This window comes from Macaca nemestrina, chromosome 14 (genome assembly GCF_043159975.1).
Source record: "Macaca nemestrina isolate mMacNem1 chromosome 14, mMacNem.hap1, whole genome shotgun sequence".
NCBI lineage: Eukaryota > Metazoa > Chordata > Mammalia > Primates > Cercopithecidae > Macaca > Macaca nemestrina.
Window position 1 is genome coordinate 65244901 of NC_092138.1, and position 14291 is coordinate 65259191.

The window sequence follows — 14291 nt, forward strand, 5'->3', positions numbered from 1 at the left end:
GAGAAAAAGGAGTCCTTGTCTGGGATGTAGTAGAAGCTTTCAAAGCCCTAATGGCAAGAAGTTGTCACTGAGCTGTTATTATGTGAATAAGTATGTAGTTGAGATGACAGGGGTCAGAAAGAGTCAACACCTCAAATTCTCTTCTTAGGGTCTTACTCTGAGACAGTGAGTTAAGTCTTTATGAAGTAGGTGTGGCGAAAGTCAGGGAAGCTGCAGACGAACCTCTGCCACACATAGGCTTTTTGCCAAGGGCCCCAGGGCCTCAAATCTCTCTTGTTTTCTTTCAGTCAGACTTGAGGGACATGGGGTGTGGGTAGAGAAGAGTTTTAGTACTTCCACGAAGTTGCTGTAGGTATTACCGAAATGCTATTGACTTAGTGACTTTTAAAGAACAGGACTGAGATATACCTCTGCCAGCCAGAGTCCACCTGAGAGTTTGTTTTGTGAAAGGAGGACCTGAGCTGTGTTGGGCAGTGAAAGCCCCTCTGGGAGAAGAATGGGATAACTGACCTTCACCTGCTTGCTCTGTCTCTGTTTGTTCTAAAATACCAGCCGCGCAAGCTCTATTCTTACTTGTTTCTGGGCCCTACCAGGTCCTAGCAAAGTGCTGTCAGAGACAAAAGGGCATGGGCTTTGGAGTTAGAGTTGGATTCAAATCCCCACATTTCCTTCTCTGAACACTTTTAAGCCTTTCTTATCTGCACGACTACTTCCCAAAGAAAGTCCTCGTCTGCCCTCGCATTCCCCTTGAACTGCATCACATAGTGTCTTCTCTTCTTAGCTAACTTCACTATATGCAAGTGTTCAACCTGCTGTCTTATCAGAGAGCCTTTTTTTTTTTTGTACTGGACTTAGAGCTCCTTGAGTGCTCTCGGCATGTTCTGGTTCCTCCAGCAGTTCAATTACACTAGGAGACATGTTTCTCTGGTTCTGTTTGCTCTTGTGTCTGGCTGCTGGGTTCCCAGCTGCTAGAGGTCTTTAGGGAGCGGCTATCCTGAGAGAGAGGCAGACACCATAGTCTGTCCATGGGGATAGGGGTGTGAGCCACTGGCCAGTTATCAATTCTTTAATAGGCCCCGAGTTGCAAGGGCTGTTAACACCTAGGACATTCCCTGCTGGGGGACAGAGACAACTCAGCTCCTCCTTGAGGACAGGGAGAATCCTCCCAGACCTCCAGCTCTTTCAGCAACACTGACATGGAAGTCACAGACCTGCCCCTCTGTGGCCCATGGCCTGTTCAAATTGACTCCTAGATACCACAGTATTCCTCCTTTTTCTTGCCCCAAGACTTTTTGAGGCTTGTTTCCAGGATCTCCTCTGGCACAGAGGTAGAAATTCCTGTTCCACTCCTGTCTTATATGCCCCCACCCGAGCCACTGGCACTGCCCTCACCTTTCAGCCTTAGCAGCTCCCTAGCTTAGGAGAACAGAGCAGCTGGGCTGCAGCTGGGTTGGGATGCATTGTGGATGTCATAGAACAAACTGCCATTTTCCCAGACTCCTCCTTACCCCTCTCGTCTAGAATCTGTAATATATTTTTTAATATTTTAATCTTTGGTCTCTCTGGAATTCATTTTGGTGTTTGAGAAAGGGCATTCTGGAACTGAGATCCTGAACAATGAGCCTGGTTCTGAGAGTGTGGAGAAAGCAGAATAGAGGACCAACCAACGAACACTGCGGGGCTAAGCAGACAGGAACAGGAAGCAAACCGGAAGGAGCAAGAAGCTCGTCCCTCTTTTCCCAAGAGAGAGAGAAAAAAGGAATCTTTTCCCTCGTCTGGTCCTCCCCACTCCCTCTTGCGCCCCCTGTGGGTCGGTCTACAGGGAGTCAAAGTAGAAATGGATTTTGAGTCTCAGTCAAGTCACGAATTGAGTGTAGAGGCATACTTCAGAAGGGGGGGGGACAATAGCTTAATGATTAGCGCATTAACTTTATCACAAATTAAATGGCCATATGTCCTTGGGTCTAGTTCTAGACTTTATTCTGTACCAATGATTGATCTATTTATTCTTTACCAGTACCAAACTTTTTATCACTGTACCTTTTGTACATGTTGATATCTAGTGGGACTAGTTTTCCCCTCCTGATAATTTTCCAAAACAAGTTTTCTATATTAATTAATTTATATATAATTGTTTATGTGAATTAGAATTAGCTTGTTAGTGATTGAGGTTGCATTGAATTTATCTATTAATTTAGAGGACTTGAAAAGTTTACATTTTTGAGATTTCTTTTCTTGCTTTCTTTTTTTTTTTTTTTTTTTTTGTCTTTCTGGAGACAGAGTCTTGCTCTGTCACCCAGATGGCGATCTCAGCTCACTGGAACTTCTGCCTTCCAGGTTCAAGCAATTCTCCTGCCTCAGCCTCCCAAGTAGCTGGGATTACAAGCACGTGCCACCACATCCGGCTAATTTTTGTAATTTTAGTAGAGACAGGGTTTCATCATCTTGTCCAGGCTGGTCTCAAACTCCTGGCCTCAAGTGATCTGCCCACCTCAGCCTCCCAAAGTGCTGGGATTACAGGCATGAGCCACAATGCCTGGCCTTGAGATTTCTTATCCAGGTTATATCTTTCAATTTGTTAAAATATTTCTTCGAGTTATCACAATAGAGTATTAAGTTCTTATTTATGTACATACTGTGGACTCTTAACTTTATTCTAAGGCATTTTCCCTCCATTTTATTGCTAATATAGAGGAACACTTTTTTCCTTATTATATTTTCTTCTTGGTAAGGGTCTGTATGAAAAACTGGCTTTTTTCATGTATAGGTATACTATCATCTATTTAACCATTATGCTATTTTGGGACATTTAGATTATGCTGTTTTTCTCCATGGTAAGTCACATCATAGAGATTATTCTTTTTTTCTTTTTGAGACGGAGTCTCGCTCTGTCGCCCAGGCTGGAGTGCAGTGGTGTGATCTCGGCTCACTGCAAGCTCTGCCTCTGGGTTCACGCCATTCTCCTGCCCCAGCCTCCCGAGTAGCTGGGACTACAGGCACCTGCCACCACGCCCAGCTATTTTTTGGTATGTTTTAGTAGAGATGGGGTTTCACCGTGTTAGCCAGGATGGTCTTGATCTCCTGACCTTGTGATCTGCCCGCCTCAGCCTTCCAAAGTGCTGGGATCACAGGGCTGGGCCACCGCGCCTGGCCATAAAATCTCTATCTCCATCTCTGATTTTTTTTTCTTTAGGGTAAATTTTTAAGAATTCCATTATGAGGTCTAAGTATAAGAGCACTTTATTAGCCAGGCGTGGTGGTGTGCGCCTGTAGTTACAGCTACTCCAGAGGCTGAGGTGGAAGGATTGCTTGAGCACAGGAGGTCAAAGCTGCTGTGAGCCATTATCATACCAATGGACTCCAGCCTGGGCAACAGAGCCAGACCCTGTCTCAAAAAGAAGAAGAAAAATAACATTTTATTTATTTGTTCATGAGACAGAGTCTCACTCTGTCACCCAGGCTGGAATGCAGTGACATGATCACGGCTCACTGCAGCCTCAGACTCCTGGGTTCAAGTGATCCTCCCACTTCAGGCCCTTGAATAGCTGGAACTAAAGGTGCTTGCCATCACATCTGGCTAATTTTTTTTCTTTTATTTTTTCTTGTAGAGACAGGGTTTTGCCATGTTGCCCAGGCTGTCTTAAACTCCTGGGCTCCAGTGAACTGCCTGCCTCCGCCTCCCAAAGTGCTGGGATTACAGGCATGAGCCACTGCACCCGGCCCTAAAAAAAAATTTTTTTTTTAAAGAGATGGCATCTTGCTATATTGCCCAGGCTGGTCTCCAACTCCTGGCTTCAAATGATCCTCCCACCTTGACCTCCTTATAAAGCATTGGGATTACAGGTGTGAGCCACCATACTTGGCCTGATAAGAGCATTTTAAAGTCTGAAATGGTTTTTCAAAAACAGTGTCCACTTACTAGCAAGGACAAGGGCTCCTGTGTCACTGATCCATGATGGATATTACATTATCCTTTTCTGCAGTAGGTTAATAGGATTTGATTTTTAATAGTACCATTTTGCACCACTTGGGTTATTAGTGATGTTGAGCTTTTTCATGTTTATTTGAATTGCTGATATTTAAATAGTCCTTCCACGATTTTTTTGGAGTTCTTCTTCACTTTCTTTTTGACATTCATTTTCTTTGAAAGAATTCCAAACTTAAAGAAAAGTTGCAATAATCATATAAAAAACCCATATGCAGTCTATCAACTTGTTAACATTTTACTACATTTGCTTTGCTTTATTATTCTCTGTGTGTATGTATACATAGTTTTTCTGAACGATTTCAAGGTAGGTTGTGTATCTCATGTGTATTCCATAAAAACAAGTATATTCTCTCACTGTACTCCACTACAATGATCAAACTCGGGAAATTCAGCGTCATTACAATACGATTATCTTATCTACAGTTCACATTGGTTGCCACAGTTACAGTCAATATAGTTATAGCAACACTTTCCAGTACAGTATCCAGGCCAGGATGATATGTTGCATGTTTTCATCACATCTCTTTGATTCCTTTAATCTGGAACAGTTCCTCAGCCATACTTTGTCTTTCATAATATTGACATTTTTGAGGAATACAGGCCAGGTGTTTTATAAAATTGGGGTTTGTGCAATGTCTCATCATGATTAAAATAACCACATAAGTGTCCCCATTCCTTTTTAATAAAAACAGGTTGGAATGTACTGCTGACAGCTTGACAATGAGGGAGGAGACCAGAAACGGAGAACAGATAGTACTCTAGTGTGGGCGTGGAGGTGAGTCCCTCCCTCGCAGCCCTGGGAAGTGATCTTTACTAGGTCGTAGGGTGAATGTGTAGAGCAGGGAGGTTGAGAACCATCAAGAACAAGCCACTCAGTCTTATAGGCCTGGAATGTCACCTGTCCATGGCCACTAGTGCTCAGGGGTGGCACTGCCACAGATATTTTAAAAATGTGAGTGGAGGAGGGGAGAGAAGGTGGTTGATGCTGAATTCCATTTCAGCCTGTGGCAATCAGGAGGCAAATACCTTCCTGTCTCAAGCTTCCCAGTCTCCCTAGACCAGCTGAATTACGGAAGGGCCAGGTGGGTGTCTCAGAGCACAGCAGCGGAAGGACGAGAACCTTGGTCTTAGCAGCTAAGGAGAGGAAACTCCAGGCTGAGACATTTGGAGGCTCCCTCTCTCCTGACCTCTTTCTATCTCCTCCTCACACCCTTTCTGCTCCTAACAGCTCCTCTGCAGGTCACATGCCCAGAAGCCACACATCCCTTACTTTGGGAACTCTATCCTTTCCGCCTCTCAGTGGAAAACTCCAGAGCTCAGGCTTTGCCCAAAAGTTAATGGAGACTCCCCTCTGCCCAAGTCTGTCAACTCTGAAGTGTGAGGAATAGATCCCAATTCCACCAGCAAGAATCGTAACCGTTCAAGTTATCTGTGAGCAAGCACATCTCTCCAAAGCAATTATTATTATTATTTAGGACAAAACACTATCTTGTCCCAGAGAAGGGGAGCTAACTCTTGGACTCTGTTTTTCAGCAGGATGGCACTGAGGAGCCTCTCCTCCATCCTGTTCTAGGCTGGTATAACTAGAGCCACCATCTGAACTGAGACGGGTTCGTCTTAGCCATCCTGACCCCCAGTGGTGCCAATTCCAGGTAGCCTCTTTTGGACCCCGAGTGTGTCCCTTGGGAGATGCCACTTTTATCCTGCACAATTACCTTACAGTAATCATAAATGCTGACTGTGACTCACTCACAATGTAACATTATAACAAATAAGCTCTGTTTAAGAAAGCAGGGAAATTGATCATTTTCAAATGTGCACCATCCAAACTGTAATAATAAAAACTTTTCCACCCGAGTACGTTGGCTCACACCTGTAATCCCAGCACTTTGGGAGGCCAAGGCGGGCGGATCACTTGAGCTCAGAAGTTCAAAACCAGCCTAGCCAACATGGTGAAACCCTGTTTCTACTAAAAATACAAAAATTAGCCAGGTGTGGTGGCATGCACCTGTAATCCCGGCTACTAGGGAAGCTGAGGCAGGAGAATCGCCTGAACCCAGGAGGCAGAGGTTGCAGTGAGCCAAGATCGCGCCACTATACTCCAGCCTGGGCAAAAAGACTGAAACTACATCTCAAAAAAATAAAAAAATAAAAAATAAAGGTGAGGAGGCACAGGTTACAGGTAAGTCATAAATCAATATATTGGTTTAACCTAAAAAGGCAGGACATCTCAAAGCTTGTGTATGTGTGTTAGGGGGTGATTAGGAGGGGCCCACAGGTCATAGGAGGATTAGAAGATTTTCTTTTTTGTTTGTGTTTTTTTTGAAACAGAGTCTCCCTCTGTCACCCAGGCTGGAGTGCAGTGGTGCAATCTCTGCTCACTGCAGCCTCCATCTCCCGAGTTCAAGCGATTCTCCTGTCTCAGCCTCCTGAGTGACTGGGATTATAGGCATGTGCCAACACGCCCAGCTAATTTTTGTATTTTTAGTAGAGACGGGGCTTTGTCATGTTAGCCAGGCTGGTCTCTATCTCCTGACCTCAGAGGTGATTCTGCCTGCAGCCTTGGCCTCCCAAAGTGCTGGGATTACAGGCATGAGCCACCGCGTTCTGCCGATTTGCTGATTTTCTGACTTGGTTAAGGAAGTGAGGCTTTGTCTAAAAATTTGTTATCAACAGAAAAGAATGTTAGCCCTGGCTCATGGGTCTGACCTCTTCCAGGCCTCTCAGGAAGAAATCTAGAACAAAGGACAGCCAGTAGAGTTCAGTCCTCAGTTCCACCTTATCAGAGGTCTGTGTGCCACAGGATTCCTTTGGTAAGAATCTGGGTTTCAAAAAAACAACTCAGGGACATATGTTAAGATGTTATCTCTACGTTCTCCTGACTCTAACTTCCTTGGCTATTGTTTTAAGCTACTATTACCTTCTAGCTTATCGAGTTGCTCATTCACTTCTTAAGGCTAGCTAGGTCCCTGGAATTTCCTTCAAAGGAACTCAAGATTTTATTTTATTTCTATGCTTTGGTGCCCTCAAGTCCCTAGGAAGAGTCCCTGCTCCATCTCAGTTATACCAAGAGCAATCAGTGTTATCAACCAACCTTGAGCTCCTGTTTCGTTTCTTTTCCATTTCTTCCCATTCTAATTGAATTACTTGGAATAGTATAAATTTGTGCCTGTTTATTTTCTTTTGTCAAAATACTGTGGCATAACCCATACGCCCCTTCTCTCAACAGCACAGTTTAATCTGATTAGTGACGGAGAGAGAATTGATAATGATCCATGAAATCCCTATAGGATTGTGTTCTAGATACCGTCTATGATAAACCACTTGAAATCTCTATTTCAAAATCTTGCTGCGTAGTCTCTATAAAAATTCTTCCATATCTTTCCCCCGAAAGAAATATGCAGGTTCTTATTGCTGGAAAGGGGACTAGTTTTGTGACTGTGATCTTTTCTTATGACATCACTGTGGAGAAAAAGGCAGATTTTGCCTCAAGCCAGAAGATGAGAAAAGGCCCTGTTTAGCTGGTAGGGAGGAAGGTGATGGCTGCTGCCGAAGGCTCAAGAGTCCAAGACAACCGGTTTCTCTGTCTCTCTCCTTCTCTCTCCCTCGCCCTCTCTTCTTTCCTTGTCTCTCCCTCTCTCTCCTCCTTTTTCTTCCCCCAAATCTCCTCCCCTCTCTTTCTCCTTCTCTCTCTCTCTCTTCCTCTGTCTTTTTTCTCTTCCCCTCTCTCTCCTCTCCCTCTTTCACCCCCTTTCCCCTCTAGAACCTGGAGTTTTGCATATTCATTTTGCATGCAGCTTCCGTCTTGAATTCTCCTTCTGTTTTGCAAAATTACCTTTTGATTGATTTTACTGTTTTGTCCAGGTATAAAATTATGAGTGTATCAGGTAACAATAATAGTATTATTCCTTACCTTTCTTCTAGTTTCACCTTTTATTCATTTATCTCTACTCTCTAATTAAATGGTTGGTATATCCAGAAAAGTGTTAAAGTGTAACAGATTTGATTCAGTTCATCATTAGGCATGACACATACTTTTCATTAGAGACATAAATTTAATTTTATTAAAGAACACATCCATTCCTATTTTATTAGAAGGAATTTAAAACTAAGAAATTGATTTTCAACTTTTTCAAATAATTTTGAGGATCTATTGAGATGATCATTTTTCCCCTTTTAACCTATAAACGTAGTGAATTGTACCAATAAATATCCTTAAATTATTCTAGCTTTATTTTTAAAAAATAAGTCCATTAGGCTATGGTTTAATATTCTTTCTATGTGCTGCTGAATTCTATTTTATATGTATGCATGCATCTACATACATACACACATATGTAAATAGGTGAGATAGGAAAGGAAAAGGTGGTATTTTCCTTTCCTGTACTTCCTTGTTATGTTTTTAATGATATGGTATCAATGTTATGCTGGCTTGGTTAAAGCAATTTGGAAGATATCTTTCTCACTTTATTCTCTGAAATTGTTTAAACAGTATTAAAAACCTTTTGTTCCTTGAATGTTTATTACCACTCATCTGTGGAAACAGGTGGCCCAGAACATCTTAAGGTGGTAACTGACAAGTTCTCAACTTCTTAGGTAATTGGTATTTTAAGTTGTCTATCTTTTTAATGGTTAATTGGGTAATCTATTTTTTCTTAGAATATAAATTTCCCCCCAAAATTTTCACATTTCTTTCTGGGAGTGGAACAAAATATCCTTACAAAATGTCTACTTTTCTTGGCACCAGTGGTTTGGATCAGATTAGTGTTTGGTGGTGCCTGTGGACTGGGGACCCTGGGGATGGGGATGAAGACTGGGCTGAGCAGAGGGAGCCCAACTCCCTTCCCTGCCCCCCACATCTATTCTGCTCCCCACCTCCATTTAAACCAAAGTAGATATACTTTATATTTGGAGTTTTAACTTAAAAGATTTCATAGAGGATTTGGTCACTAGAACAAAAGCCTAAAGCACCCACTAACCCAGAACTGTGATTTTAAAAGTAATACATTTGTCTGTATGATTAAGTATAATAATATAATAGTTTTGTCTCCCCTTGACACCCAAAAGAGAGTGGGAGTGAAAGGTGCCACTGTTCCTAGAGGAAGCGATGTAATTTCTGACTCAACAGTTACACTATAATAATGTAATCTGTAATATAAGTGCATATGACTGCCATCCCTCAAGGAAGAGAAAGTGAGTAGAGGACACCTCACAAGAAGACAGACTTGTTCAAGCACCTCTCTCTGCCAGACAGATCTCCACTGCCCGGGGGAAACAGAGTTAGCTTAGCACCATCATTATTATTCCCAAGGTATTTAAAGAAATATCACACTGGAATTAAACAGATGATACTGCGGACACAATTTAGTACCTGTCAGTTGGGTAAACTGGGTGATTTTGGCACAGGTGGAAGTATGGGGGCTGTTTATGCTTGAGGGAAAAAGACCCAGGAACCAGGAGATCAATTTTATATATCAGAAGAAAGAAGAGATAAGGTGTATTTCATGTAAAGGCACGAAGCTGAATTAGGACTGGAAGATGCTATCAGAGACAGATGTTAATGTTAGCACAATTCAAGGAATAATTTGCTAGTAGGGCTGAATGAAACAGCTAGAACCTGGAAGTGTTAATTCTCTATCACTGGAGGTATCCAAGCAGATGCTGGATGAGTGGGGTCAGGGATATTGGAGAGGAACTATGAACTATGCAGTTAGGGATGAAGAAAGAGACCTGTACAGCTGCTTCTAAAAACACCGCCCGGCTTGTAAATGTCTGAAGTTGGCTTGTGTGGCCACTAGATGTCACTCTGTGTATCTGTAGTAGCAAGATTGTTTCTCTTCCAGGGCAAGTAGAAATCAGAACCTTAGGCCGGGCGTGGTGGCTCAAGCCTGTAATCCCAGCACTTTGGGAGGCCGAGACGGGTGGATCACGAGGTCAGGAGATCGAGACCATCCTGGCTAACACGGTGAAACCCCATCTCTACTAAAAAATACAAAAAACTAGCCGGGCGAGGTGGCGGGCGCCTGTAGTCCCAGCTACTCGGGAGGCTGAGGCAGGAGAATGGCGTGAACCCGGGAGGCAGAGCTTGCAGTGAGCCAAGATCCGGCCACTGCACTCCAGCCTGGGCGACAGAGTGAGACTCCGTCTCAAAAAAAAAGAAATCAGAACCTTAGACTAACACAATACAGTGAAATTTTATTAGCAAAATATACATCCTTATCTTATGCAATTCAATGTTTTTTTTTTTTAAATAGAGATAAGGTCTCACTACGTTGCGCAGGTTGGTCTCGAACTCCTGAGCTTGAGTGATCCAATTCATTTTTAACAAGTATAAGAAAACTTAAATATATCACTTGAAGCAAAAATATTCCAAGAACTATTCTTAAAATCGGATTCACTTTCTAAAGTTTCCTTTTAAATAAGTCTTTCGATATTCTCAGACTTTGATATAACTTGCCATAAAACTGCTGCTTTTCATCCACAGCAATTTCTGAACCTCTTGTCTGTCTTCTGTGTCTGTGAATAGACAGGCAAAAGAGGTTAAGGAATTTGTCCAAACCCTTAAGTAAAAAAAATGCTGGCTGGGTGCGGTGGCTCACGCCTGTAATCCCAGCACTTTGGGAGGCTGAGGTGGGCGGATCACCTCTGCCTGGTCAGGAGTTCACCTTGGACTTGGTCAGGAGTTCAAGACCAGCCTGGCCAACATGGTGAAACCCCACCTCTACAAAAATACAGAAATTAGCCGGGAATGATGGCGGGTGCCTGTAATCCCAGCTACTCGGGAGGCTGAGGTGGGAGAATCGCTTGAACCTGGGAGGTGGAGGTTGCAGTGAGCCGAGATCATACCATTGCACTCCAGCCTGGGTGACAGAGCAAGACTCTGTCTCAAAAAAAAAAAAAAAAAAAAGCTTTCCAATTTTTATTGTGCTGAATTTTGGAGGCTCAGGAAATGCTACAACTTTATACCCTGTTGAACATTCACAGTGGACCTTTGCATAATAAAAGCTCTGAGAAGTCTTAGAACAAAGAAACCTATGAAAATTTAGCCCCATAGACTAGGACACTGTGGCTCACGCTTGTAATCCCAGCACTTTGGGAGGCTGAGTCGGATGGATCACTTGAGGCCAGCAGTTTGAGACCAGCCTGGCCAAAATGGTGAAACCCTGTCTCTACTAAAAATACAAGAATTAGCCAGGCATGGTGGTGTATGCCTTTGTCCCAGCTACTCAGGAAGCTGAGGGACGAGACTTGCTTGAACCTGGGAGGCAGAGGTTGCAGCGAGCCGAGATTGCACCACTGTATTCTAGTCTGGGCGACACAGCAAGACTCTGTCTCAAAAAAAAAAAAAAAAAAAAAAATTAGACCCAAAGTCTTCAAAACATGTATAGCCACCATCTGTCTAATTCTATCTATATCTATCTATTTATCATCATCTTTTTTGTAGAACATGACTTGGCATCTATCAGAATACAAGCTTTCCTGTTGTGAAATTCTGTAAGAATGTCAAATTTGAACTCATTACTCCTTGAAGTTTATTTAATTTACTAGGCGGTGTTTAATCATCTGCAGTGCATCAAGAAAAAATAGCCTAAATTTTCTCATAGCTAAAAAGATATCCAGTCATTAAAATAGATTATTCACAACCAGAAGCTCTCTAAGTGAAGAACTTATCTTTTCTTAGCCATTCAGGCAAACTGAGTGCATTAAACTAAAGCCTCAATGAAAATTTCCACTCCTTCCTTATTCCTCTGATTTCCCTGATGAATCCAGTAGGGCTGGTAAGTTGCTGTGAGAACCTTCCCACGTCCCTGTTCTAAATCTAGAGCTGAGATACTCTAAGGGCCATGCATCATGCTTTCGTGGCTGCTCTCTTGTGTGGTTTTACCATGTGTTCAGAGTGCCTTCATCACAGTTGATTATTTATTGAGTCTGGTGTCTGCTGAAGCTGTCAGACACAGGACTAAAACTTAGGAGATATCATCTGAAAAGTTTAACATTTCCTGCAAATGGACTTAGGGTGAGAGACCATTATATGCCACATGACTTGGCTTTTGAATGGCAGCTGATGTGATTGTGATTCCTTACTTCCATGTGGGTGACAATCACAGAGGACCCCTCCACCATCACTGAGTGAAGCCTTTTGGTCTCAGCAGGCTCCTCACAGCGGCCTTCACGTCCTTGTTCCTTAGGCTGTAGATGATGGGGTTGAGCATGGGGGTCACCACCCCATAGAAAAGAGGGATGAGTTTGTCTGAAAGATCCTCTTTGTCTGCTCCCATGGAGTCCTTAGACTTGGGCTTCCCATACATGAAGAATAAGGTCCCGTAGAAGACAATCACCACAGTGAGGTGGGCAGAGCAGGTGGAGAAGGCCTTTCTCCTCCCCTCAGCTGAGGGGATCCTCAGGATGGTGGCGATGATGAAGACATAGGAGAAAGAGATGAACAGAACCGGGACTCCCAGGAAGATCACATTTGTCACCTCCATGCTGATCACATTGATGGAAATGTCAGCACAGGCCAACTTGAGAACAGCCAGAATCTCACAGGTGAAGTGGTTGATGATGTTGTTCCCACAGAAGGGCAGCTGAATTGCCAAGGATGTGTGTACCACGGAAGCAGCACCACCAATAGCCCAGGAGCTGGCAGCCATGGGCACATAGGCAGCCTTGCTCATGATCACAGGGTACCTAAGGGGGTTGCAGATGGCCACATAGCGATCAAACGCCATCACACTCAGGAGCAAGCACTCTGTTCCTGCCATGGCAAAGGAGAGTGCCATCTGCACAGCACAGGCTGAGAAGGAGATGGTTTCCTGGGGAGTCAAAAAGCTGTCCAGGACCAGTGGGACTGAGGAGGTAGTGAAGCAGATGTCCAGGAAGGAAAGGTTCCCCAGGAAGAAGTACATGGGTGTGTGCAGGCGGGAGTCAAGGATGGTCACCAGGATGAGGACCCCGTTGCCCAGCAGGATCACCAGGTACATTAGCAGGATGAGCACGAAGAATGTCTTTTCCAGCTCTGGGTGGGCAGAGAGCCCCAGGAGAGTGAACCCCATCACAGGGGAGGTCTCATTGGCTCTTTCCATGTGATATCCCCTCTGCCATCAGCAAAGTACTGAGCAGCACATCAGGCTTTTTGGAAAGAGTCCTAGGCATCTGATATGTGGTCAAGTTCCACTGCATAATAGAAGAACATACCTGTGCAAGAGAAAAATGATGAAAAGAGACAGTAGGGGGTATCTTAGAAGACAGAAGGTCAGAGCTGAACAGGTAGTGGGTGAGGGCCTCAAATGTCCAGTTGTGCCTGAGGGATTTTTCTGATGTTGCTGCACCCTCTCGGTGTCCACAAAGGTAATAGAGGCCTAGGGAGGAGAAGTGACCTGTCCAAATCTTCTGAGCAAGTTGGTGACAGAGACAAGACTTGAACCCAGCAGAGCATATCCCTGGCCCAAGGTGGGTTTTTCCTCTGCATTATAATTAAGTACTAGGAAATGCTATGAATTATTTCTCTTTAATGTAAATCCACAACAATTTCATTTGATCTGGGCTTTCTTAGATTCTCAGAGAGGAAAATTCCCAAGAAGATGCAATTCTTGGACCTAGAAAGTGATTAAGTTTCTTTGAACTTTGATTACACGTGGGAGGAAATTGTGCAAAATTGTTCAACTGCATTCACACAGAAACCAGCCTAGTTAATACTCAACCATAAAGAGGATTACTTCTTCAGTCTAGTGACACAGGCTTGAGCATTGACAGAATAGATCTGCCTATTTGAAATATGGATTTATTTCTATACATGGGGAGGTCCTATAGCTGGGAAATTTATGAAGCCAACAAATGGATTTGTTGGAGTGACTGAACTCACAACACTGTGCAGCTTACCAATTAGTTAATGCAATATTAACAACCACACTCTAACTACAGTTATCGATAGTAGAGTATATGGCATTAACTTCTGATCCCATCTCATTAGGATGCTTGTGAAATTCCTAACTGTGATTGACTAAGAACATTTTTTCTTTGTCCTTTTATGTTTGCATTTTATTCTTGTGTTATCTTCTGACTCTCTGACTCCATTCTTGAGTTCTATGCAAGCAGTTGGCTTTTAGGAAGACCTATATGCCTTTGTGTAGAGGATATCTAGTCTCTTACTTGCAATTTCCCTGACTCTAAATTCAAAGTACTCATATATAATATTTTGATAGCTCCTTCTTAATGACAGTGGCTCTATGGGTGTGTATAAGAGTGGGTGGATGATGGAAGATGAGTGGTTAATATTAACATTAGTGAGAATCTACCCTGTGCC

At 43.2% G+C, this 14291-nt stretch overlaps 1 protein-coding gene across 1 annotated transcript; it reads right to left on the reverse strand.

Annotated features, from left to right (window-relative positions):
- Positions 1-12086: 12086 nt before the first annotated feature.
- LOC105485753 (olfactory receptor family 2 subfamily S member 2) lies at positions 12087-13365 on the reverse strand. The gene has a single exon (XM_011748217.2). It carries the CDS (start codon positions 13069-13071, stop codon positions 12112-12114), a length of 960 nt encoding a protein of 319 aa, XP_011746519.1. The 5' UTR covers positions 13072-13365; the 3' UTR covers positions 12087-12111.
- Between the last annotated feature and the right edge of the window lie 926 nt (positions 13366-14291).